The 27,894-nt window shown below is 40.6% G+C and overlaps 1 protein-coding gene across 3 annotated transcripts in view; it reads left to right on the plus strand.

The window, feature by feature from the left end:
• Window positions 1-27,894, plus strand: part of SGK2 (serum/glucocorticoid regulated kinase 2) — a 42,986-nt gene that overhangs the window by 12,528 nt on the left and 2,564 nt on the right. For 2 of the 3 annotated variants that reach the window (XM_033914765.1, XM_033914762.1), the window contains exons 2-12: window positions 3,888-3,957; window positions 5,467-5,527; window positions 6,356-6,405; window positions 8,990-9,047; window positions 11,496-11,579; window positions 16,205-16,336; window positions 19,349-19,461; window positions 20,484-20,520; window positions 21,637-21,723; window positions 23,009-23,104; window positions 25,367-25,522. In XM_033914765.1, the coding sequence (XP_033770656.1) occupies window positions 5,492-5,527; window positions 6,356-6,405; window positions 8,990-9,047; window positions 11,496-11,579; window positions 16,205-16,336; window positions 19,349-19,461; window positions 20,484-20,520; window positions 21,637-21,723; window positions 23,009-23,104; window positions 25,367-25,522 (849 nt within the window). In that variant the 5' untranslated portion in view covers window positions 3,888-3,957; window positions 5,467-5,491. The remainder of the gene's footprint in view (window positions 1-3,887; window positions 3,958-5,466; window positions 5,528-6,355; window positions 6,406-8,989; window positions 9,048-11,495; window positions 11,580-16,204; window positions 16,337-19,348; window positions 19,462-20,483; window positions 20,521-21,636; window positions 21,724-23,008; window positions 23,105-25,366; window positions 25,523-27,894) is intronic. The other variant, XM_033914763.1, reaches the window with a different exon arrangement.

A 27,894-nucleotide genomic window follows, 5' to 3' on the forward strand; every position in this document is an offset into this window, starting at 1 on the left:
TATGTAATGAGATTTTTTTTGTTGTTTTTTTTTTAACATTGTGAACCCTTCAGGAACAAAATAATATTTCCTGTACCTGAATGTGCAGATAGCTTTCAGGCTTGTTAGGTACTACTGTATATATGAAAATAACCCCTTCAATCCCTCCTCCCCCCTTTAAAGGGGGTGGATACTTTCTGCCCTCTAGCATAACTAAAATATGCAGCATCTCCTCCTCTCCCCTCCCCCCCAATCCTTACTTGCCCCTTGTGGCTGCTGAAAACATGGGTCTGGGCCTTTAAACTTAGATCCACACTGAACCACTGTAGCAGGGGTAGTCTTCGAGAGCCGTATTCCAGCTGAGTTTTCAGGATTTCCCCAATGACTATGCATGAGATCTATTTGTATGCACTGCTATCAATTCATAGTCATTGGGGAAATCCTGAAAACCCGGCTGGAATACGGCTCTCGAGGACCGGAGTTCCCTACCCCTGCACTATAGTATGCTGTAGGAACGCTTGCTGTGGCATGGAAAAAGGTAGGCAGGAGTAGGTGGGAGAGAGGTAGTAGTGGAAAGGTGGCCGAACCAAATATTCACTTGGGTATCGGATACCTTTTAGGCCTGCCCTGTCACTGGGTCTAAATTCAGAAATTAGGCCTCTGCCAAGGATTTCCACCGATACTGACTTCCTTGAAAATTCTTTTACAAGTCCATTAAACGGATCTTGTTAGTGAAAGTCTTATTGCATTTGGTCTTCTTATGGTAATTGTAGATACTTGGGCTTTTTCCTTGTTAATTTGGAATCGCATAAACATGTGCCTTGGTTTATCCTTTTAAAAAAAGTCATAAGGTAAAATGGTGTGACCAGCAGGGTCACGAAGAGAAATGAAACTGAACACCCAACCAGGTCGTGCATGTGCAAGTCCGGAGGGTTAGGACTTAACTGGCTGACTGTTCAGCTCTCTTCACTGTGAACCACCTAGAAGTCGTAAGATTATGGCGGTATAGAAGAAATAAGGTTGTTATTATTATTATTATTATTAAGAAGCTTCTGAAGACTCATTTTTAGATGCTTTCTCTGAAGAGCAGATGCAGCTTTGACAGCATTGATGGGAGTAGGCTTTGGAGCCTAGGGATTTGGTGGATAGCAGTACCTTTTACTTTTGCTGCTTTTTAAAAAAAAAAAAACTGTTGGGAATGGATGTCCTTATTTTTATTACTGTATCCCACTTTTATGGCTTTCCTGAAGCAGTTTTTCAAATAAAAGCAACCTGAGCCTGAGGTAGTGACTTGGGACTTATCCAAGACCACGGAACATGTCGTAATGGGCTGAAACCTGAGCCTTGATCTTGTCGAATACTCTTGACAATGTATTTGTCCTGGAAAAATGCTAAATCTGTTGGCTTTTTTTTTATTGTCTGAAGTGTATCCCTCCTAAAGAGGGAGAGTTAGCTATTTTGCTATACCCTGATATTTTCGAATCTAAGCGTTTCTAAACCACCGATTTAAACAATATTGTAACGTACTTCTGATTGGTTTGATTTCCGATCTAATTCATTGGTTACAGCTGATTCAGAATAGGTCAGTGAAGCTTATATAATGCTTCAAAATATGATTATGATGTGTCAACATTGCTGCTGCGTGAACAGCATCGGATTCCAGTTGCTTTTAGGAGTTGTTTTATAGAGGCTGATCAGGTCTTGGATTTGGCCCAAAGGTTATGTTAAACTTTCAGCCATGGTTTCAGGTGAATACCCAGGTTGAAAGTCCCTCAAGCCTGAGTTGGAAGCTAACATTGCCTTCTGTACCAGTTTTGTATTAGAACATATATAATTTGTATTCAATTGTACAAATGTTTTGTTTTGTCCCCTATTTTTTTTTTTTTTTTTTTAATGTTATACGCATTGAAGTATAGGACATTGCGTATACAACAAACTTTAATAAAACTTGAAACTAAGGGAGAATTATTAGGAATGGGGAAGGGTGTATTCTACAAGAGAAAATTCTGTAACGGTATTTAGTAAAAACACAACCTTTACAATTAGTTCTAATGACGCATATGGAATCTAGCTAGGTACTTGGGACCTGGGTTAGCCACTGTTGGAAACGGGATGCTGGGCTTCATTGACCTTCAGTCTGTCCCAGTATGAAAACTCTCATGTTCTTATATGAGTCGAGTCCAAACAGTCCCTGAGTTACAGACTCCTGACTTAAGTATGACTCGCACTTAAGAACATGGTTCCATTTGATTTCACTGAGCAGTATTTCCAGTGGCATAGACGCCTACGCTTCTCCTGTAGCAGATTCAGGAATGACGCATGGCCACATTAAGAACAGTGTGTGGTTGTGCATGCTGTACCTTAGAGGGAACACTGGTAGGGACAGTTGGCCCTTTTGTCAGCTGGGAGCAGAATCTTAAAACCTACAAGTTCTGAGTTACATACGAACCCAACTTAAGAACAGCTTTCAAAACGTAACTCATTCTTAACCCGGGGACTCCCTGTATAGTAATCAAGCCATTGTGACATCACTGATGAGGTTGGCTCTTAGGCATTGGTGGAATGTGGTCATTTTGACATCACAATATCAGTTCTAGAACGTTGCTATTCCTTGGGATCTTGCAGTCTTTCTAGTGGCCTAGACTCCTCCACTTCTCCTGCAGCAGATTCAGGAATGATGCATGGCCACATTAAGAACAGTGTGTGGTTGTGCATGCTGTACCTTAGGGGGAACACTGGTAGGGACAGTTGGCCCTTATATCAGCTGGGAGCAGCAAGAATCTTAAAATACATGTTCTGAGTTACATGCAAATCCGACTTAAGAACAGCTTTAAAAACGTAACTCATTCTTAACCCGGGGACTCCCTGTATAGTAATAATCAAGCCATTGTGACATCACTGATGAGGTTGGCTCTTAGGCATTGGTGGAATGTGGTCATTATGACATCACAATATCAGCTCTAGAACGTTGCTATTCCTTGGGATCTTGCAGTCTTTCTAGTGGCCTAGACTCCTCCACTTCTCCTGCAGCAGATTCAGGAATGACGCATGGCCACATTAAGAACAGTGTGTGGTTGTGCATGCTGTACCTTAGAGGGAACACTGGTAGGGACAGTTGGCCCTTTTGTCAGCTGGGAGCAGAATCTTAAAACCTACAAGTTCTGAGTTACATACGAACCCAACTTAAGAACAGCTTTAAAAACGTAACTCATTAACCAGGGGACTGCCTATGCATTAGGTATTTTTCTGTCCCTGGAGGGCTTGCAATCTTGAGTTTTAGTATCTGAGACCATGGAGAGTTTAAGTGACTTGTCCAAGATCTGAAGGGGCAGCAGTGGGATTTGAGCTGGGCTTGGGGTTACCAGATTATACAAAAATCATAAAATCCAGTCCCTTCAACCTGTTCTCGTGCTTGGACGCACTTCAGGAAGGCATCTGGGCATGTGTAGGTCTGATGCAATGATGTCACATGCACGCACACATGCCCTCATGATGTCCCGAGCTGGAAGCTTCTCAAAACCCAAAGTGCCAGGTTTTAAAAAGCCATCCGGATGCCTGGACATGTCTAGGTAAATCCAGATGTCTGGTATCCCTAGCTGGTTTTACCTGGTTGTCCGCTGCCTCCAGCCTGTTGGTGGGGGGGAGGGGGGGAGAGGGGGGCTTGAGGGAATAATTGTGGAGATACAAGTTCAGTCACAGCAACCCTGCCAGGGCCCCTCTTCTACCAGCCCTTAGCTGTAATCTGAGTGCCTGTCTCTCCTGTGCATGGCTTGGCTAAACCCTGAGGGTTGGATTTCAGATCATCTTGTATTAAAAAAAAAAAAAATGCTTAGGTGTTGAAGAATCAGATTATAAAAGAAGTGCCTGGATCACTAGCCTTTGATAACCTCTGCTTTTGGTGTTTGCAGAATTTGTCAAGTGTGGGAAGGATAAAATTAAAGAGAAAGTGAAGCTTTCCAGTTCCAAGCTGTGCTCATAGTAAGTACTGAACATCCTGGTCTGGGACTCGGGTTTTAATGTTCTGCGGTAGTGAGAACAGGTAAGGGTAGAGTCAAATTTCCGTGATCGTGACTTTGCTAAGAAAAAGTTGGTTTTTGAAGGACATAGTTAATCCAGTTCCAGGAACCAAGTGCCTCATGAATACATAGCATTTCAATTTCTAAACTTTAGGCTTAATTCCAGCCTAGGTCACTAGTAGCTGGAACTCCTCATCATGTGATGGACTCAATGTGAACTTGGAGAAATTAGTTGGTTGCAAACAGTTAAGGGTGGCTGCCTTCTATTGGCGCAACGACTGTTACTACACGGGTAGGGAACGCTGGTCCTCGAGAGCTGTATTCCAATCGGGTTTTCAGGATTTCCCCAATGAATATGCATGACATCTATTAGCATACAATGAAAGCAGTGCGTGCAAATAGATCTCATGCATATTCATTGGCGAAATCCTGAAAACCCGACTGGATTGCGGCCCTCGTGGAGGAACTGTGACACCCCTGATCTAGGGGATGTATTCATAGCGTTCTCGTGCATTGCTTTTAGGGCAGGGGTAGGCAATTCCGGTCCTCGAGAGCCGGAGCCAGGTCAGGTTTTCAGGATAGCCACAATGAATATGTACGAGATGGATTTGCATGCACTGCCTCCTTGAGATGCCAGGTCAGGTTTTCAGGATATCCACAATAAGAGATTTGCATCTCAAGGAGGCAGTGCATGCAAATCCATCTCGTACATATTCATTGTGGATATCCTGAAAACCTGACCTGGCTCCGGCTCTCGAGGACCGGAATTGCCTACCCCTGTTTTAGGGTCTTATAACTTCTTCATTAGATGAGCAGTTTCAAGTTGGTAGGGATACAGTGCTGGCAGCTTGTCAAGCTTGACCTTCTGTGTGATTCTATTGATTTTTTTGATCACTTTCCATGTATTCAGTGTGTGTGTTCTACAACTCATAAGTATACATGCATGAATTGGCCCAGTGGAAAGGTGTCGGTACTAGAAAATGCCATACAATAAACCTGCATTTGTTTTCTGGAACTGGGAATGCTACGGAGGCAAGGCACCAGCCAGGGATGTGCTAGGAAAAACTCAGCTAATAACGTTCCTTAATAAAACTCATCATAAGGAACATCTTTGACTTTGAGTTTTTCCTGACACAACCCCAGTTGGTGCCTTTCTCTCTTACTCTACTTTGGATATTTTGCTCTGGTTTTGGGGATATTTGGTTCTTATTAGCCGTTTTGAATGCTACACAGGCAACACTTTTACTTCCCTAGTAAGGGGAGCCTGAATTGTATCACTAGAGAGAGTCAAGAGGAGCCTGAATCGGAGATTAGCTGGAATACCATCCAATTTGGACATACTGCATTAGGTCCTTACTAACCACTTGTACAGAGGCATCAAGACTTCCTTTCTTCTGCTGGTTATTACCTCTCTAAGCAGCCTATCATCTTTCTTGCTGAATATTTAAGTAAGGATTTTTTTTTTTTTTAGTGCTGAAACTAGCAACTTGTTGAAAATGGATCGGTCCAAAAACTTGGTCACTAATCTTCAGGTAAGTAATTCTACAACCCTATGAGTAAAATGAATCGCTAAGGGCTCCTTTTTTTTTTACTAAGCTGCGAAAGCGTTTTTAGCGTACGCAGAATTGGCGCACGCGCTAAACCCACGCTACCCGGCTAGAACTAACGCCAGCTCAGTGCTGATGTTAGCGTCGAGCGCGCTAAAGCCGCTATTGCAGCTTAGTGAAAGGAGCCCTAGGGTCGTCAGTTTAAATGAAATTTTTTGGCTCATGATTTTTCTCCCTATGGAGTTTTCTTCCATGTATCCCGAGTTAAATGAAAAATAGTAACGCAAGCTCTATGGAGGTGTTGGCGTATAGCGCGTACGGCATTGTAGCGTGGGCTAAAACCGCTAGTTCACCTTAGTAAAAGGAGCCCTTAGTCTCTCGTACAAGGCATGGCTCAACCATTAGGTAAACTAGGCAGTCGTCTAGGGCAGGAAAGACTAGAGCAGTTAAGGGAAACGCCACGCCCGACTGTTAACACTTTCTGCATTTTAACAGGGCAGTTTTAGAAGTGGTGGTTAGAAATGACTCTATGGGCTTAAATTATGGAGGTGCAAGGGTCAAGGTTTGCCTAGAGTTCATAAATTATCCTTGCATGAACACTACATTTCTGCTTTTCAATCTGAGAATTGTTTAGGATCTGCTGCGTCCAAACAAAAAAAGCCAACGTTGGCAATCTGATAAGCTTGGCTTCCTATTCTGAGCTCGTTTCAAACACATTTTTATGTTCCAAAATGTTGTCCTTCTTGTTTGCCTGCTGGTATTCTAAGTCTCTCTTCCCCCCCCCCCCCCTCCCTCCTTTCTTTTCTTATTCAGCCTCAAATGCCAACGGACAATATCAACCTGGGACCCTCTGCAAATCCAAAGTAAGTTCCTCTATCGCTTCTGTGCACAAATTTCCAAAAGTAAAATGTGGCAAGATAATGAAAGGTCACTTTGAATCAACTGTTGGCGTCATGCATGCTTTTGAACATCAAATATCCTAATGCCTTCGAACAGTGTTTTCCCAAATAAGTCCTGGAGTACCCCCTTGCCAGTCAGGTTGACTAGCAAAACACTGCCTTAGAACATCCTGAAGTTTTTATTTATTTAACTTTGACAAAGAAAATCATTGCTTGGTTTGGCTGTGGGCACAGATTTTGATAGGGTTTCAGGAACAGCATTGTAAATGTGTATCATGAGCACTAAAGCCATGCGATTATGGGGTCCTTTTTACAAAGCTTTACTGCAGCTGTAAATGGCTTATTACCACAGGATGCGTTAAGGCATTTTGTGGTAAACCTTTTTTGGATCAGTGCATGGAAACCATGTGCTAAACTTTTTATAGTGCAGAGGGGGCATATCTGGGGGCAGAGTGGTGTATTTGTACACTAATTATAATTAGAACATCTATATTACTGTGCACCGATTAGCACAGGGAACGTGCGAGCCATTACTGCCTACAAATTAGGTGTCGGTAAGTGCTCCCTGGCCACACATAATGGCAAAATTAATGCCCCCCCCCCCAAAAGAATCTGCCATTTTCCAGGGGCATTAAAAATAGCCTTAGTGTAGAGAGGCCTGCGTAAAGATGCACTAAGGCAGTGGTTCCCAAACCTGTCCTGGAGGACCCCCAGGCCAGTCGGGTTTTCAAGATAGCCCTAATGAATATGCATGACAGAGATTTGCATATAATGGAGATGCCAGGAATGCAGATCTGTATGCTTCTCAAGGGAGATGGGCATCTAATTTACCCTTAAATCCTAGAACGGTGGTTTCTGCAATTACTTCCTCTGGGAGAGCATTCCAGGTGTCCACCAATTAACATATTTACATTCTCAACAGTTACCGTGTTCTGCTTTTCTGGGCCTATAGTATGTTTGAAATCCAATCGACCAAAACACTTCTGCTCTGTCTAACCAATCGGCTCAAGACAGATTACTTACATTAAGGCTGTTTTAGTTAAAGGTTTCCACCAGGATCTTTGATCATAAAAATGCTAATTTTCCAATTTTAGCTTCATAGGCTAAATGGAAACCAGCATGATAGTTATACAAAATTCACCGCAAGCAGTATAAGAAAAAAAAAAAAAAAATCTCTCGAAGGTCCGACATGACCACGTGTACAGGATAATTTTTAAAGGAAAGAAATGTTGATGTAGATAGGAAGGTTACATCAAAAATATGCAGGTATTGATAACACTGGCCAACACTCATTTTGACCTGCTGATTCCAGAAATGGCACCCGCTTTCTCCTATCGGCTCTAGTTTTTGAGATACAGAACATGTGCTATATACTCTACTTGCCCATTAAAAAAAATCGGGATATTTTTAATGTAGGGTTTTAAATCTCTTAAGCATGAAGAAAACGTATATTAAAAATTTAAGACAGAAATTATTACTTTTTTATTATAATTTATTCTTGGAAAAATTTTATGTTCTGTATTACAGTACTTATGATATATATTATAAATCAATAAAAAAAATAAAGTGTACAACATGAAAATCTACTTATTTCATACCAAAAGCACAAGTTCAAGTCATTCGACACGCAATAAGCTCCTTTTGTAAGACTTCTGAGAGTGGGGTCTGCCGGGACAATCCCACCTAAGATTTCACCAATAGTCTGCCATCGTGTGTGCATCCCATCTTCCTTGTTATCTGGCTTACATTGGTTTTATGTCTTGGTGAAATCTTTCACCTTGCTCTTCCCTTAAGTCACCAAGGTTCTCTGGAAAGCGATCTAAGGGACTGTGCGGATAATGGACTTTAATACTCATGTTACAGCCAAGCTTGTTGAAATGAAAGAGCATATCCTCTATTAATTGTGTGTAGTTGTCTGCCTTTTTGTTGCTAAGAAAGTTTTTCACAACAACAAACGAAGACCAGGCACATGATTTGATTTCATTAATTGATGCTATGAAATGTGGGTCATTTTATATGTTGTCTGATCTGTGGACCATTGGAAATTCCTGCCTTCAGTTTTTCCATGGTAAGTCCAGGTAAAATATGCGCTATATATTCAATTCAGGAACCGTCTTTATTCAAAGCCTTTACAAATTGTTTCATCAGGCCTAGAATCATTCTGCCACCACTACATATCTTGTCCTGCCAAAGGTTCATTGATTACATTTTGTCCTCCAACCACCATATATTCCCGCAGAGGCCAATCTTTTTTTGCCTACTGTTGATGTTTGACTCTACTATCCCAAGAGCATACAAAGCGAGGATATCAACCATATCTAAAACTAGAGCTGATGTGGTCTATCCAATGCAATTTTCTGAAGTATGTATGAAATCTAAATGACACTTTTAAACGTATGTGAGATCTTATATGCTGGTTAAAGTAAGTGCTGCCTAAAAGTTGTAGGCAGCATTTCTTAAGGGCAAAGGAGATGTGATTTTTAAACACATTGAATTAGATTCTTATTCACTTATTTTACCAAGGCTATTTATCTTCTTGTATTGACAGTGCAAAACCAAAAGACTTTGATTTCCTGAAGGTTATTGGAAAAGGAAGCTTTGGAAAAGTAAGTAGGTTTTTGTGTGGCTTCAATTTTCCTCTCGAAGGAAGTTCTAGATGGCTTCTTCTAGTATTTCTGGAGATGCCTTCAAAAAGGGATAAACAGGAATGAGTCTTAACTAGACAGCAGCTAATAAAAATGATCAGTGGTCTTTATCATAGTCTATAGGGAAAGACTTAAATCCCAACAAGTATACTTTGGATAAAAGGTGGGAGAGGGAAAACATGATGTATGTTTTTTTTAAAACACAAATTCACAGGAGGTGGGTCTCTTTCAAATGAAAGGAAGCTCTGGAATGAGGGGGCATAGGATGAAGGTGAAAGAGGATAGGCTTGGAAGTGACCTGAGGCAATACTTAATGGAAAGGGTGGTGAATTCGTGGTGTGGCCTCCTGATGGATGTATCTGAATTTAAAAAAAAATAAATCTTGGTACAAGTACATAGATCTCTAAGGGAGAGGAAAGGATAGCAGATGGCATGGATGGGCAGACTGGATAGTCCCTACGGCTTTACTCTTATGTCTGATAACTAGAACAGAATATCGATCCCAGAGTTGTCGATTGCCACAAAGCTCCTCCAACCTAGTCAAGATGGCCAGGGAGTGCTGCTGAATATTAGCTGTGACCCCCCAGTACTGCACTGTGCAAGCAGTCCACTGATATTGTGTGGTGGTACCTTTATAACTATCCAGTTAAGACAGAAAAAGGCTAGGTGCTGCCCAGGGAATGGGGCTGTCTTGTGCTATCTAGATAATGTTGGCACCGAATAGCCTGGTCTAATTTAGCTGACCGCAGCCAGTGTTTTCTTGTAAATAGTGACCAGAAATACTAACGCACTTGCATCACAGTTGTGGCTTTTTGGCTTAGATGTAAGCGCTTAAAGATAGATACACAGGTAGAGGCATATGGTGCAGTGGTTAGAGCTACAGCCTTGGCACCCTGAGGTTGTGGGTTCAAATCCACACTGCTCCTTGTGACCCTGGGCAAGTCGCTTAATCCCCTATTGTTCCAGGTATATTAGGTCAAGTGTGAGCCCACCAGGACAGATAGGGAAAAATGCTTTTTAAGTACCTGACTATAAACCACAGGCTATAAGTGGGATATAAATACTAAAAATAAATATAGGCCTTTTCACACAGAAAATACCATTAAAACTACCCGCTTATGAGTTCCCAGTTCTCTGATCTGAAGTGCTTGGTGCTCTCACCAGTATAACAAGTTATAGCCTTGGTGTGTTTAAACCCTAGGACTCTGCAAAAATAGTTGGATTTAAGTCATTATCCCATGTATATTGTATATGAGTAGTTACTTGTAATGCTCCCTTCAGGGTAGCTCAGGGTCCAGGGCCTGAGCTGGCTGGAGTCTCCCGAAGGCAGTCTCAGTCGGTTCCTCACTCGGTTAGCGCTCTGCCTCCACCTGGGAAAGTGTTAGTGGGTGGGTTCTTCCTCTTTTCCCCAGGAGAAATCCAAAAAAAGCTTCTGTGAACAAGGTTGGCTAATAAATTTTGAACTAGGTACATAAGCCTAATCGAAACAAATTGTCAGGAATAGCTTTCAGCAATTTCAATACTTCCACTCCTAAACCAATACTTGTGCAGTTAATTCAACAGATATTCAAGCTTTTATTTATAATCTCTTGAACCTTTTTAACTCGGTTCAAATTCAGCATTTCTAACAAGAACCTTTGTACCTCCGTTATGACTAACACTGTAGTTGTAGGCGCCTCCCAAATTTCTTAGCTTGGTGGGTGTGGCTGTGTACCGAGATCCCTCCTTTCCTTTTCACTCCACCCTCACCCAGTCCAAGTTCTTACTCAATCCATGGAAGCCCTTAGAGGTAAGTGGGTACTGTCCTTCCTGGCTGGTGGGCCTGCCCCTGTGGCAGCCTCCTGGTAGTTCTCCTTTAGCTCTGAGGGCCTTGGCCCTTCCAAGAGCACTCCACCTCTGCCACTAGTCACCAGGGAGCCTTCTCCCTTGCGGGGACCGCTGGTGCCTATCGTACCTCCGTTGGGCTACTAGGGTTGATTTGCACTCTGGTAGCCTTCATGCTTCCTGTTGCACCTGAAAATCACAAAATTTTTCAAGTCCATGGGCTATTATTGAAATGGCTTGAGGAAATCCACCGCTTTATTCCTAGGATAAGCAGCATAAAATAAGTTTTACTACTTGGGGATCTAGCTAGGCACTTGGGACCTGGGTTGGCCACTGTTGGTAAACAGGATACTGGGCTTGATGTGCTTTTGATCTGTCCCAGTAGGGCAATTATGATATGTTCTCAATACAGTTCATAGTTTTCCTAATCCTAGTTATGAGTAATTGTATAATGGACTTGTCATTTTAGTGTTGGAATGCGATAACTTTCCCAACACATCTTAAAAGTGCCTTTTTTGGTGGCGAGAAGTAATCTGATAACTGAAACTTTGTATTCGCGTGTATGTATTTTCTTCAATGATGCAGGTTCTTCTAGCCAAACGCAAATGTGATGGAAAATTCTATGCTGTGAAAGTTCTTCAGAAGAAGACCATTCTGAAAAAGAAAGAGGTAGGGTGAGAATTTGGCTTTGCATATGCTGAAACACTAGGTGATGCTCCTTGACCATAAATGTCGTCCTTTAGATCTTTATGCACCCCCCCCTCTCCCATTTTCCTGCCATGCTACATGAAAATGTTTGTAACTCTTCTGAACTCCAGCAATACACAGCACGAAACAAAATGTTAAACTTTTTTTTTTTTTTTCCCCCCCCCCCCCCCCAGCAAGGTAGGGCAAAAGAACATGAAAATATGGCTAAGTTGGTCGGAGAGATGAAGCAATTGGCAGAGTATCTATCTTTAAATAAGCATCTGACCTAACCTATAATTTAACCTTCAGAAAAAGTATGTTTGAAAGGGTGTAAGGGTAGAGAGGGTTCCAATGATATTGGATCATAGTCTTTGTAACTTTAGATGGAGTGAAAAAACAATCCACTTGTACCCATTCTAATCTACTCGACTCCACTCCACTCAACTGTTAAAAAGTTGTTAAAGCACATGTAGATTGTGAAAAATTGCAGGCAGACTAAGAAATTGGCAGGCTGGGCGTCCAAGTGGCAGATGAAATTTAAAAATGTGGACAAATGCAAAGTGATGCGCATTGGGAAGAAATAACCCACATCACAGTTACCGGATACTAAGGTCCACCTTGGGGGTTACCGCCCAAGAAAAGGATCTGGGTGTCATTGTAGACAATACAATGAAACCTTCCGCCCAATGTGCAGTGGTGGCCAAAAAACAAACAAGATGCTAGAAATTATTAAAAAGGGATGGTTAATAAGACTGCATTCAGTTCTGGTCTCCTGATCTGAAGAAAGATACAGCGGCACTAGAAAAGGCTCAAAAGCGACCATGATGATGGTAAAGGGGATGGAACTCCTCTCGTATGAGGAAAGACTAAAGGTTAGGGCTCTCTAGCTTGGAAAAGAGACAGCTGAGGGGAGATATGATGGAAGTCTACAAAATACTGAGTGGAGTAGAACGGGTACAAGTGGATCAATTTTCCACTCGTTCAAAAATTACAAAGACTAGGGGACACTCGATGAAGTTGCAGGGAAATACTTTTAAAACCAATAGGAGGAAATATTTTTTTCACTCAGAATAGTTAGGCTCTGGAACACGTTGTGGTAAGAGCGGATAGCGTAGCTGGTTTTAAAGAAGAGTTTGGACAAGTTCCTGGAGGAAAAGTCCATAGTCTGTTATTGAGAGAGACTTGGAGCAAGCCACTGCTTGCCCTGGATTGGTAGCATGGAATGTTGCTACTCTTTTTGGAATTCCAGAATCTTTTTATTCTTTGGGATTCCGCATGGAATCTTGCTACACTTTGGGTTTTGGCCAGGTACTAGTGACCTGGATTGGCCACTGTGAGAAACTACTGGGCTTGATGGACCATTGGTCTGACCCAGTAAGGCTATTCTTATGTTCTTTGAAGTTAGGTGCCCTACCAGCACTTAACTTAGGTTTTAAATGGTGTTTTCAAACTTATTAAAAGTGATTTTAAAAAAAGTAGGCGTCTACCAATGCCTAAAAAGGCACTGGAACTATGGTTATGGAGGTGTCTTTTATGACGCCTAATGCTGTTGTAGGCATAGCTAATGCCAGAAATGGCGTTGGGACATCGTAATGCGCCTCCACAGGCGTGATTCACATCATAGGTAGGTGCTGAAAATGAAGGCCTTGCAAACTGTGGCCTACTTTTCCGGTGCCTACCTTTTTTTTTCCCCCGACGGCGTAATTCTATAAACTGTGCCGTCACGACTGACACACAATTGACCGTTTTTAAGGCAGCAGCTGACGACGGTGATGTATATAGAAGCCGGGGCCTTAGGGCTCCTTTTTTACAAAGGTGCGCTAAGCGTTTTAGCGCGTGCTAACCACAACACTAAACGCTAACATGTGTATGTTAGTCTATGGACGCGTTAGCGGTTAGCACGCGCTAAAACGCATAGCGCACCTTAGTTAAAACAGGGGGTTAGTGTCTTGTTTTGGTGCAGTTTTATCAAACTTGGTGGTTCAATTTATTTGATAACGCAAATATAAAAAACCAAGGTCAAAATATAGTGAAAATGTAAAAAAGCAAAACAAACCCCCCCCCCCAAATCTAAATATGCAATCATTAAGAAACAAAAACATTCATTACATATAGATGTTAAGGAAAGGGTTTTGTGTAGTGTCGGCCCTTATTATGTGACTAAGATTAAGCAAAAGTAGGCGCTGATACTTTCTATATTCTATATTCTGGACAACCAGATCTCCAACCTTCTGATGACCACCCCAGACTACAAGACATTCAGAAAAGAAATAAAAACTATACTTTTCAAGAAATTCCTGAAACAGCCCTAACTTCACGTACTCTTAACAACGCTAAAATGGACAAAGGATCTACTCTTTACTACCATAGCAATGACAATTGTGCTCCCATTTTATAAATCTTTTGTAAGCCGCCTTGAACCGCAAGGTAATGGCGGAATAGAAATCCCTAATGCAGTGGTTCTTAAGCTTGTTGGAGGTACTGAACCCCATCAGTTTCATATGCGTGTTCACCGAATCCTTCTTTATTCCCTTAGTTTTGCCGGAGCTAGACTAGAATTTCTCAACTTGGCATTGCAAATCATGCAATTAGGACGCTGACTCCCATCACGTTCCGTTATACATGTGAATCCATATTGTACATATTCGTCCGACCACTTTCGTATTTTGCTCGACATAGTTAGTAAGGGATTAAAATATTAAGATAGGTATCACAGGACGTACCATCACAACAGTTACAATTCGACTACTGTGCGCATCAAATCCCCTGCAGCACAGATAGGCCAAGCGATGTTGCGTGATCACCTGCAGCCAATTATGGACAAGCGGGGCGTATCATCACGAATCATAAACGCTTCGGTCACGTTCAATCATCTATCAGTTAAATCACAAATTTTGATCAGGAATTGATTGATGTATATAAGGCGTTAGTTACAGATTGATAGATCAAGAAACCGAGTACACGATCAGTCTTGATCAAAATCACTGAATAACTGATAGATGATTGAACGTGACCGAAGCGCTATATGAGTCGGAGGTGTGTTTTGACCTCCGCCGAACCCGTGAGACTGACTCACCGAACCCCTGGGGTTCGGTCGAACCCAGGTTAAGAACCACTGCCCTAATGTAATGTAATATTCTTACCATGCTTAACTGATATGGATCAAAGTGGTTATAAACTTGGGGAGGTTGTCATAGGAATTCTTGGACCTTTTGGAAATGTTTTGACATGAGCCTACATTATCTAATTTTATTTTAGATTCTTGCTTGATGCTGAAAAAGCATTTGATAGGATTGACTGGAACTATAGGTTGAGTGCTGCAGTGGTTTGGAATGAGCAGAGTCTTATGATTCATCTTTTGTGATCTACACCCTACACGAGTGTTAATGGTCACTTCTTTATTTCCTTTATTTAGGGGGGGTAAACAGGGTTGCTCACTTTCTCCCATGTTTAATCTGACTTTAATAAATTAATTAAAAAAAACTCGAGTGTGGGGGTGGGTTATATTGTCTGTCTACACAGATGACTTGTTGCTTTATGTAAGGATGCAATCCTTGACCACTCTGTTTGCCTTGATGTGGCAGGTTTTCTGAGAGAAGATTCACTAGGAAAAGTTGGTAGTTATGCCCTTAATGTGAACGCCCATAGGGAGCATTTGTTTAGGTTCCTGATTAAGTTGACATGCAATAGGTGATGCCGTCAATTAACATCAGCATTCTTTTGAAATGATGACCCTTAGTGTCCAAAGCCCTCCACTAGGACAGATATCGAGATGGTACTGGTGCCTAAGATAGATTTAAATTTTGAGTATATCTTCCATATCCCGATTCCTTTTTAAAATATTAAGAGTAATTTTTAGATTGGTTTGTGTTTTGTATGTTTTTTTGTTTGTTTGTGGCAGAATAAAACCCCCAAAATTGTTTTGAGGAAATGTTGTTAACATTGATCAAAATTAGAGGGTTTTAATTAAGTGGCCTATCTGATGGTGGCTGCTATAGTGTGGCATGCAGATGATGGGGAGGTACCTAGGTGGCGGCAGCTGGAGAGAGCATTGGTTAATTAAATTCTTCCGAGTAGTTTGCTAAGAGCTCGAGCATCTCATCCCAGTTATAAAGTTTGTAGCCCAATGTTTGAAACTTGGGCCAAAGATTATTTATTCCTTGCTCAATCCTGAGCTAAGATAAATAAGCACGTGCTCAGCTGGCTTGAGTGGCAGGCTAGGAATATTTTTGGTTTGTTCGTCGACTTTTTGGGGAGTGTAAATTTTTTTTTTTTTTTTTTTTAATTAAAGACTTTGAGATGCTTGAGAAGGAATATAAATTGCAAATAAGGTATTGATAGAAGAAGCAAAAAGCATTTTTTGCAGCATACAAGCAGTTGTTTCAATACAGGCACAAAGTTCAATCAATGAATGTAACTAGACTTAAAGGTTTGGATAAATTCCTACAGGAAAAGTCCATAAACTAAGGTAGACCTAGGGAAAGCTACTAAACCTTGTGCTTAAGTAGCAAGGAATCTTCCTACTTCCTACAGTTGCTTGTGACCTGGACCCTTGGTCTGACTTGGAACAATTGTTAGGTTCTAATCACATGAAGTTACTTTTTCAGCAAAACCACATCATGGCAGAACGCAATGTTCTCCTGAAGAACCTCAAACATCCTTTTCTTGTGGGGCTTCACTATTCCTTTCAGACTTCAGAGAAGTTGTACTTTGTCTTGGATTATGTCAATGGAGGAGAGGTGAGTACATGATATGGCATGCATTTTTTTTTTTTGCACTTCAGCAGAAAAAATGTAGAACACTTTTTTAATAGACAAAAGAATAAAAACAAAATGCTGATAAACGTTTCAGAAGAATTCAAATAGTGTACATTTTGCATTTTGACCTGTGGACTTCCCACAACTATTTCACCACAGTCATGAGCCTCTTTACTTCTGAACATATCCCAGTCCAAGGCTGCGTCTAAGCAGAGAACATCTGGTTTTCTTAAACTGGCCTAACCAATGTTTCTCATGAGTACCTTTAGCCAGTCTGGCCTTTTAGGATATCCATAGTGAATACATGAGAGAAGATTTCACGCAGGCCTGGTGTTAAGAGGTGGCAACTAGGGTGACTGCCCTGGTAACTCATGCCACAAAGGCCCCTGGGTTCTGTCATGGGGCTCCTGAATTTTGTACCATCAGCCGTATATGTGTGCTGGGGGGGGGGGGGATGTAAAGAGCCTATTTTGTTGTGAATATCTTGAAAGCTAGACTGGCTGCAGGTGTGTATGTGGTGGGTGGCCTTTATAAAATTTGCTATGTATTCTCTTACCAGTTTCTCATCTATGTAGCCAGGGACGTTGGCTACCATTAAGCAAGCTTGGCAAAGTGCCCAGGGCATCTCTCAATACCCCCTCATAATTCTCTAAACTTGCAACAATAGTGAAGAAAGCAGTCTCCACCCAGCTATGGTAGGGCTTTCTGGAGGCAACTGCCTTTATTACGGCTGTGTCCTTGATGGTCAATGGTGGGGTGGGGGGACAAGGGGTGGCAGGATTGATGGATGGTGGACATTAGTGAGACATAATGCTCAGACAACAAAGATAGAAATATTTATTGTTAATTTGCAATGTTGGCTCTGGGATATGTTCATCTGATACTTGCATTTCAGTGTCTGTCTATATTAATATGAGGTGGTATGTTTTTGTGGGGTTATTTTTATTTTTATTTTTTTGCGGTATCTGTTTCTAGGTACTTTGAAGGGATTCCCCTCCTCCCTCGCTGCATCTTAATTTTTCCACTTGGAGCCCATTTGGTACTATTTAAGCCACTGTCATTCTGATGCTATGCACACACAAAGACAAAACTATAAACTTAGAATCAAAGCCACTTTTATTCATGTGTTTTACGTGTTTCATATCTCTCTTGCCGAGTTTCTTCTTTTGTTTTAATATTTTTTTTCCTTCCATTCAAAATAAGCCACAGTGGAATATTCATTTTAGTTTTTCACAATGGTTCCAGATCGGTTGAATATCCTTTTGATTTATCCTGCAAATAAGGACTGTGGCCTTTTTTGCAGGCCCATAGTTCAATATTAGCTATTAATGAAAAACTTGACCAAATTTATCACTGGCTGGATACAAACAGATTGGCTCTTAACATAAAAAAAAACTAATGTTATGCTTTTTCCATGGAAAGATAGTTTTCCTCTTGCTACTCCAATTTCTATTCAAAATGTACCCCTGCAATTAGTTAATAATATTAAAATCTTAGGGGTGATTTTTGATAATAAACTAAATTTTCACGATCATATTAGTAGTATTATGAAAACTACCTTTTACAGATTACGTAAAATTCGATCGATTTCTAAATTTTTATGTCCCAAATCACTTAACATTCTCATTCACTCTTTGGTGATTTCTAAAATCGACTATTGCAATTCTCTTTTCAAAGGAATTGCATTACATGAAATAAAACGTCTTCAAATTATACAAAATGCCTCAATTAAGCTTATAACCAAATCTAGAAAGTTTGACCATGTAACACCTCTTCTTAAAAATGCACACTGGCTTCCAGTTATTCACAGAATTACGTATAAATTTTGTATAATTACTTTCAAAACCCTCTTTAATAAGACTCCCGCTTTCTTATTTAAATTATTAATTCCTTAAGCTGCAAAGAGAATTTTAAGATCTAATGAACAAAACCTATTGACTATTCCTTCGTTGAAAATTATAAATACAAGATGACAATTCATTTTTTCAGTTACTGCACCACAGACTTGGAATGCCCTTCCTATATTTTTAAGGGAAGAGAAGGAATTTGGAAAATTTAAAAGTAAATTAAAAACATTTCTTTTCAAGGATGCCTTTGAAAACTAATTTTAATATTCTACAAACCCAATAAAATAAATCTTGTTATATTTTGTTAACCTTCTGTATTTTCCCTTAACTTTAAAGATTTGTATTTCATACCTCCTTACCTAATGTTATGAGTATGTTAAATTGATTGTAATTCTGTACTTTTCAAGTTTTTTTTTTTTTACTTACTGTATCGTTACCCAAGAAATGTAATTTTAGACTGTAGACCCAGTACTTTCCAGAATTCATTTCAAATGCTCCTGCCTGGCCTTCAAGATCATTCACGGCATCCTTCCGCCCCCTAATCCCTCTATCCTTCCTCGTCCGGACGCCTGCCACCACCAGATCCGCTCACAGATATAAACTATCCTTCCCCTCTCTACACGGCATCCTCCACGCTGGCAAACTGGGAAGATCCCTTCTCTCCAAAATCACAGGCCTTTGGAATGACCTCGCTGTCCCGCTGCGGAACCTGGGCTCCCTCCAACTTTTCTGAAAACAACTGAAAACCTGGCTCTTCTCTAACATCTAACATCTCTTTCCCCTGTCCACATCCTCCTCTATTCACATGCTCTTGTAAATCTTTCTCCCCTCTCTTCCTATATTTTTAAACCTTGTAAACCGTGTCGAGCTCCACTTCCGTGGAGATGATGCGGTATATAAACTTAAGGCTTAGTTTAGTTTAGTTACATCGCTTAGAAGTATGATTAAGCGATTAATCAAAAACCTATTAAAACTTGAATCTGTGGAGCTAGACAGCTAGAGTTCTGTATAATCTCCTTTTGATCAGATACATTTGAATCGATGCCCATGATCTTGAGTCAGGCTTGTTTCTTTCTCTGGAAATAACAAAATCTGAATCCATTTAAAAAAAAAATAAAGATGCAATTGTATTTGTTTTTGGGTGCAGCTGTTTTTCCATCTGCAAAGAGAGCGTTGTTTCCTGGAACCTCGTGCCCGCTTCTATGCAGCAGAGGTAGCCAGTGCCATTGGCTACTTGCACTCCTTGAATATCATCTACAGGTGAGAACTGGACTCGAGCTATGCAAGCTGGCACTTTCTCTGTGGCGATACCGAGAACAAGTTATGGACATGTAACTTCATCACTGTGCTAGTGCTCCTTTACAAAAAAAGATGACTGATTTTTAGTGCAAATATTTCTTTGCACTCCTGCCCCCTTGACCTTTTTGCTATCTTAATCTTAAATTTCATTGTGTGTGGAAGTTTGTGTGCGTTTAAATATTCTCTCCGTTCAAACTTGTGTAAAAAGGCTGATCACTTCCTTAGAAATCTGACCAATTTAAACTAGAATTGTTTCTAAGGTGTTTAACTATGTATCTTTCAAATCCAGTTTCTAATTTGACTGAATGTTCATAATGTTTAGAAAACACTTTTTTTTGTCTTTTTATGAGACCTCAGAACCACCACTCCTCCGTCCCACCAAGGTGCATATACGGGGAGTACAAGCAGTGAAATCCTCACCGGTCTCTTCAAAGTTTAAATACCATGCATTTCTTAGTGTGTTATTACTTAACTTAGTAATGGTGAAATCTTGGTTTTTCATACGGACTGAACGGTACGATCCGACATGTATCCGACTAATGGATTTGAGGTGCACGGCTGCGGTAGTGGGTAGACCCCCCTGACGAAACTTCAGTGAAACATGTCGGGTCTTACCGTTCAGTCCGTATGAAAACCAAGATTTCACCATTACTAAGTTAAATAATAACACACTAAGAAATGCATGGTATTTAAACTTTGAAGAGACCGGTGAGGATTTCACTGCTTGTACTCCCCGTATATGCACCTTGGTGGGACGGAGGAGTGGTGGTTCTGAGGTCTCATAAAAAGACAAAAAAAAGTGTTTTCTAAACATTATGAACATTCAGTCAAATTAGAAATTGGATTTGAAAGATACATAGTTAAACACTTTAAATATTCTCTCCAGCATTTGTGTCCTGGGCAGCTTTTTTAAATCTGTTCCAAAGAAAATGGGTCTTGCATGAAAAGTTGAATCAATTTTAATTATTTCTTATCTCTTGTAGGGACCTAAAGCCTGAAAATATTCTCTTAGATTGCCAGGTATGTGTGAAATACAGTCAATTCAATGGGTTGATTCTCTTTCTCCCCCCCCCCTTAAAAAATCAACTAAAAACCTCTTCTAGTTGTAGAAAGAGCTCCATATGCAGGTTTGAATTTCACTTTGGTTTTGTAGTTCTCGGTTCATTTCCGTTGTTTTCAGCAATGTTACCAAAATTTTTGGTATCTAATGAGTTGAACATATGTCCCCAACGCAGTATGGAGCCATCTGAAACACAAATATATAAGCAAATTGGGATTGGTTCCTTTTTAAAGTCTTGTAGGTTTAATGAGCCCAAGTGAAAATGAAGTTCTATGCTTTTAAAATCAGTTCCAAGTCTGGGAGAATGGCTAACCATTATTTGTATGCCCTAACCTTGAAATGTCCAACAGAGGCTAGAGCAACCAACACAGACTGAACTGGGATAAATCAGTGATGATTGGGACCCATTTTTTTTTTTTTTGCATCAATACAAGATACTTAACTCATATTTTTCTGCGGGATAAGGAACTGCTCGCTATTCATAATACCCAGGCAATGAGATAAATGTTTGAAACTTTAGAAGGGGAGAAAAGAACCATATGATATTATGAAATGCCTTTCAATCTGTTTATACTGGTGGGTAAATTTTTATGCTGGGCCTGACTATCCATTTTTGTTCAAGTAGGACGGTGTGTAGTCTGCCATAAAATCCATGTTTTGATTGTTTAGCCTAGAGCAGGGGTGGGCAACTCCAGTTGGGTTTTCAGGATTTCCCCAATGAATAAGATGCATGAGATCTATTTGCATGCATTGCTTTCAATGCATATTCATTGGGGAAATCCTGAAAACCCGACTGGATTCAGGCCCTCGCGGTCCGGAGTTGCCCACCCCTGGCCTAGAGGGATGATTTCAAACTAGTATTAGTTATCCCTTGTTCCTTGTAGTACTATTGACTAATCTTCTGACTTAAGACTACAGTTTCAAAAATATTTTTTTAGAAACAACAATATAAAGAAGTATTAAGTTATACTGTGATTTTCTGCGATTTATAAAATATTACTTTCCTCCTCCCCCTTCCATACCATCTAATCCCAAAATTTTTTTTTTAATTAACATGAATCTTCCTTTCTGGAAAGGGCCATGTGGTCTTGACAGATTTTGGACTCTGCAAGGAAGGAATGGAGCCAGAGGAAACAACTTCCACCTTTTGCGGAACCCCTGAGGTATGTGGGGGTGCGTCAAAATTCCTGCTGTCTGCAGGCAGGCTTTTCCAGTATACAAAGCTCCCTTCAAGAGGTGGAAGTGAGCACAGTATATACATCAGTGGGTCTCAAACTCAAACCCTTTTCAGGGCCACATTTTGGATTGGTAAGTACTTGGAGGGCCTCAGAAAAAATAGTTAACATCTTACTATAATTTATAAATCTTTCTTTTTGGCTAAGTCTTAATAATAATATTGTAATTTATAGCTAAAGAGACATACGATCAAGAAACGGTTTTATTTTACTTTTGTGATTATGATAAACAGACCGAGGACCTCCAAAATAGTACCTGGTGGGCTGTATGTGACCCCCGGGCTGTGAGTTTGAGACCACTGGTATACATATAGACACAGACCTGCTTCATTAGCCTATGCAGAGATCTGCAAACACTTATACGGAAAGTAAAAAATGTTGGCGTTTCTTTCTTTATATTATTACCAACTAGCAAAACCTTAATGCATCATTTGACCCTGCCCTAAGCACTGTGCTCTAATCTTTATTTTCCATGTATGGCATATCAGATTTTAGCTTGCAGCTTTTCCTGTAGTAATTCAAGGCAGGAGGGTTTACAATCTAATTTTGCACCCGAGGTAGTAGAGGTTAAGTGCCAAGCTGTGAACCAGGGAGGCCAGGGTTCAGATCTCACTGACATTCTTTATAGCCTTGGGCAAGCCACTGCTCCATTGCTTCGGGTACAAACTTAAGGCTTCTTTTTACTAAATAGCGCTAGAGAGACTTAGCGCAGGCCTGTGCTAAAAACCTCGAGCACCATTTAGTAAAACCCAGTTTGTTGTAAGCCTGCTGGGGATAGAGGCAATATTCGCTGTGCCTTAAACTGTAAGTACACGTTATACTGTCACTGGAAAGTCATGAACTGGATTTAAAAAACCCACTAAAGTGTCTATGCACCTGGAGATCCTACAAATATTGGTTATAAGCTTTTATTTTCTTGGAATTTTGTTCTGGGGTGGCCAAACAGTCCTTGAGGGCCACAACCCAGTCGGGTTTTCAAGATGTCCACAATGAATTTGCATGGACTGCTTCCGCTGTATGCAAATCAAATCTTGTGCATATTCGTTGTGGAAACCCTGAAAAGCCAACTGGGTAGCAGTCCTTGAGGACCATGATTGCCCACTCCGGGTCTATAGCATGGAGATGAGGTATGGGCTGCATTGTAGTAGTGCTGCTATAATAATAGCAGTTTAAACCGAAAAAAAAATTAAGAAGCGCTTTTTTTCCTACACAGTACTTGGCCCCAGAAGTCCTAAAGAAGCTGCCCTATGATAGGACTGTGGACTGGTGGTGCTTGGGAGCTGTTATTTATGAGATGCTGTATGGCCTGGTACGTTTCCCCCCTCCCCAAAGGAAGACAAGCAAGCAACTGTGGTTTGAGCCTTAGAATTCTTAAGTTGGGCAGTGCACGGGAGAGAGTTGTCTCTCCGTATCTATGCCGTCTTATTCATCATTGCCCAAATACCATGTAGGCATATATATTTTAAAATACACCCTTAGAGCTGCGTTAGTGGTTTTAGCGCTCTAGACACTAACGCCGCCATTGAGCTGGCATCAGTTTTTCCATGCAGCGCGGGGGTTAGCGCGTGAGCTAAAAAACGCTAATGCAGCTTCTCTTCCAAAATCACAGGTCTTTGGAACGACCTCACCACCCCGCTGCGGAACCTGAGCTCCCTTCAGTTATTCCGCAAACAACTGAAAACCTGGCTTTTCAGCAAATTGTAGCTCTATCCTTCCCCCCTTTCTACACATAAGTTCATGTCATCCTTTTTCTTCTTCTCTACCCACTATTTTAAGTTCTTGTAAACCGTGTCGAGCTCCATTCTCATGGAGATGATGCGGTATATAAACTTAAGGTTTAGATTAGATTAGCAAAATACACCCTTAGTCTTGGGGTCTCATCTAAAACTGAAAGATTCATGCCATAAGTGACATTAAGCAATCTTCCAAAACTGACATTTATTTTCAAGTCGCTATTTGTTGGTTGCCCAATCCCTAATATTAGGTTCTAAGCCACAAACTGTTAATTTTGGTGTATGCGTCAGTCTCAATCTTTAATTATCATTAGCATAATACTTTGCAAAAATAGTTTTTCATATTTGTAGACCTGAAGTTTGGAAAAACTTCTTCTTTGGAGGGCAATTCCATAACGGTGCCTGGTAAACATCTATCCTAGAATGTAAGAATAGCCTTACTGGATCAGACCAATGGTCCATCAAGCCCAGTGGTCCATTCTCATGGTGGCCAATCCAGGTCCCTAGTACCTGGACCAAACCCAAGGAATAGCAACATTCCATACAGAATCTCCAAAAAAAACCCCAAAAAACAATTCCAGAATCCCAAAGAGTAGCAACATTCCATACAGAATCTCAAACAATAGCAAGATTCCGGAATCCCAAAGAGTGCAACATTCCATATGGAATCCCCAAAGAGTAACAAGATTCTAGAACCCCAAAGAGTAGCAACATTCCATGCCACCGATCCAGGGCAAGCAGTGGCTCCCCCCATGTCTTTCTCAATAACAGACTATGGACTTTTCCTCCAGGAATTTCCTTCTTAAAACCAGCTACACTATCTGCTCTTACCACAACCTCTGGCAATGCATTCCAGAGCTTAAGTATTCCCTGAATGCAAAAATATTTCCTCCTATTGGTTTTAATAGTATTTCCCTGTAACTTTGAGTGTCCCCTAGTCCTTGCAATTTTTGATGGAGTGAAAAATTGATCCACTTGTACCCATTCTACTCTACTCAGGATAAAGCAAAATGTGTTTACGTCCCTTTACTGGGGTCTATACAGCTAGAATAAACATGAATGTGAGGCACTAATGTAAGACTACTGTAATTTATGCCTTTTAGGTTTGAGACATGCTCGGCTCATGTGAATGCCCAGTTGCAAATAGGCACTCTCAGAATAGTAGTAAATAGGATTTGTGCGGTTATGTGTTTACCATTCTTTTTATATAATTTTCCATATATACAATTTAATATTGCACACTCCTTCCCCATAAATGATATTTATTTTAAACATCGGTGTGTGTAAGCACATCTATAGCACCGATGTTATGGAATTACCCTATAGTGGTTTTTTTTGTTTGTTTTTTTTGAGAATGAAAAAAAAAAAAATTCTTCCCCCATCTCTTCTCTTCTCCAAGTTGGTTGTGGGTTGGTTTGGTTTTGTTTTGTTTTTAACTTCATTCATCCAACTTCTTCCCATCCCTCAAATTGTACCTGTCTGCCATCCCTACCTTCCCCTAGCCCAGGGGTAAGTAATTCTGGTCCTCGAGAGCCAGGTCAGGTTTTCAGGATATCCACAATGAATATGTACAAGATGGATTTGCATGCATTGCCTCCTTGAGATGCAAATCTATCTTGTGCATATTTTATTGTAGAGATCCTGAAAACCTGACCTGGCTCCGGCTCTTGAGGACCGGAATTGCCTACCCCTACCCTAGCCTTTTCTGTTTTTTAAGCCTTTGGGTTTGGCAACTGTGGGATGATGGTACTTGGCATAGACAGATCTCTGCTCTGAAGTCATTTCGCTTGAACCCCAGCAAGTTTTTCAATGAGTGTGGCCTTTCTGTTCTTTTCTAGCCCCCGTTTTATAGCCGGGATATGTCTCAGATGTACGATAACATCCTAAACAAACCTCTTCAACTTCCTGCGACCAAAACAGTGGCAGCCTGTGACATCCTGCAGGGGCTTTTGCACAAGAACCAGAAAATTAGGCTTGGTGCCAAGATGGATTTTGTAAGCATTGCTGCTATTTTTACCTTTTTATTCAGGACTGTTTTATAGAATTACTACTTTCCGGTTTTTAGTGAGTCCCAACACTTACAGGTGCAAATGTTTGGAATTTACATGCTATTATTTCTAAACTTCTACCTGTAGTGGTGGTCTGCAAATGGGCACACAATTCATATGCCTACCTGTAAAATATGCATTATTAGCAAGACTCAAACTTTAAATATCTAACTTATATTCAAAGGGGCAGGAGAGGCTTCTGCCTGGTTAAACACTGCCAAATGATCTGACATCCGATTTTTATTCAGCAGCAACACTAACCAGTTACTATCTCTAACGGAGGTAAGCCAGGGTAGAATGGAAACTTAGCTGGTTAGCTGCAATTTTCAATCCACTAACCAGCTAAATAACTGCAAAAGAGCTGGCCTAACTTTATGTAGCAAGTTAACTGGTCACTTCAGGTTGGCAGCCATACCTGGATTTTCAATGCTGGGAGACACACTTGCCCAGGCTTTAAATATCCAGGGTTGGTTCAGCCCATGACTGGAAGTGGTTTGCCAGCTGCTTACTGTCACGGGTCAAGTATCTATCTCTCTTCTAAGTTAATGCTTATATCCAGTAAGAACATCTCGAATGAACTGGATTACTCAAATTTCTATAATCTTAGAAAAGGTAGAATTATGGATGCTACAGGTTAGGTTGAAGCTTAATCCTGAAAAAACAAGGGTTTTTTTGGCAAGCCCTAATGAGAAAAGTATCCAACTGAAGGGCCAAAATTTCAAGATAGCGTCTTAATTTGAAAATTCTGGGGGGTTACTTTGGATTGCACATTAACTTTTAGGAAACATACAGATTTATTAATTTAAAAAAAGTTATGCACTTTTTATGGAAATTAAGAACCATTAAATTTGAATCTTTTCGGTTACTGGTTCAATCTATTGTATTAACTTTAGGCTATTGGAATATAATTTATTTGGGGTTACCTAAAGATTATATTAAGACTTCGGTTGGTGCAAAATGCTGCAGTTTGCCTGATTTTTAATCTTAAAGTATGATCATGTTAGTCCTTTTTATACCAAGTTGCATTGGTTGCCTTTTGGGGCCAGAGTGCTTTAAGTTTGGATGCATTTGTTATAAGGTGCTTTTTGGATTATTTCCCTCATTTGTCCCCCTATCTGAAACTTTCTTACTCAACAAAAGGAACTAGAAATTCTAAAGTTCATCTTCCCTACTCCTAAGGCCTGTTGGTTTAAGACCTTTTTAGACAGGACTTTGTAGTATCAAGCTGGGAAGATGAACTCCTGGCTAAGTCCGATGATTGTTCCATCTAATTCTTACTTTGCATTTAGGAAATCATTAGACCTATTTATTTGACAAATAAGAATATTAATTTTGATATTTAAATGAGGTCTTGTTTCTATTCTTATTGCCATAGTATATAAGAACATAAGAAATGCCTCTGTTGGGTCAGACCCGAGGTCCATCGTGCCCAGCAGTCCGCTCACGCGGTGGCCCAACAGGTCCAGGACCTGTGCAGTAATCTTCTATCTATACCCCTCTATCCCCTTTTCCAGTAGGAATTTGTCTAATCCTTTCTTGAACCCCAGTACCGTACTCTGCCCAATTACGTCCTCTGGAAGCGCATTCCAGGTGTCCACACACGTTGGGTAAAAAAGAACTTCCTAGTATTTGTTTTGAATCTTGTTTCCTATCAACTTTTCCGAGTGCCCTCTTGTTCTTTTATTATTCGAAAGTATGAAGAATCTGTCCCTCTCTACTCTCTCTATGCCCTTCATGATCTTGTAAGTCTCTATCATATCCCCTCTAAGTCTCCTCTTCTCCAGGGAAAAGACACCCAGCTTTTCCAATCTCTCAGAATATGACAGGTTTTCCATACCTTTTATCAGATGTGTCGCTCTCCTCTGAATCCTCTTGACTAACGCCATATCCTTCTTAAGGTATGGCGACCAATATTGGACGCAGTACTCCAAATGCGGGCGCACCATCGCCCGATACAACGGCAGGATAACTTCTTTCGTTCTGGCTGTAATACCCTTTTTGATTATACCAAGCATTCTATTCGCTCTCTTAGCGGCCATTGTCATGTCCACCAATACCCCTAAGTCCCTTTCCTGGGTACTCTTATTCAATAACATCCCTCCCATTGTATAGTTGTGCCTCGAGTTTCTGCTCCCCACATGCAATACCTTACATTTCTCAACGTTGAAACTTCATCTGCCATCTCGTCGCCCATTCTTCTAGTTTGTTCAAGTCCCTTTGCAATTCTTCGCATTCCTCTGTAGTCCGAGCTCCATTAAATAGTTAATGTCGTCCGCAAATTTTATTATCTCACACTTCGTCCCTGTTTCTAGATCATT

The sequence above is a fragment of the Geotrypetes seraphini genome, chromosome 11 (genome assembly GCF_902459505.1).
Source record: "Geotrypetes seraphini chromosome 11, aGeoSer1.1, whole genome shotgun sequence".
Lineage (NCBI taxonomy): Eukaryota > Metazoa > Chordata > Amphibia > Gymnophiona > Dermophiidae > Geotrypetes > Geotrypetes seraphini.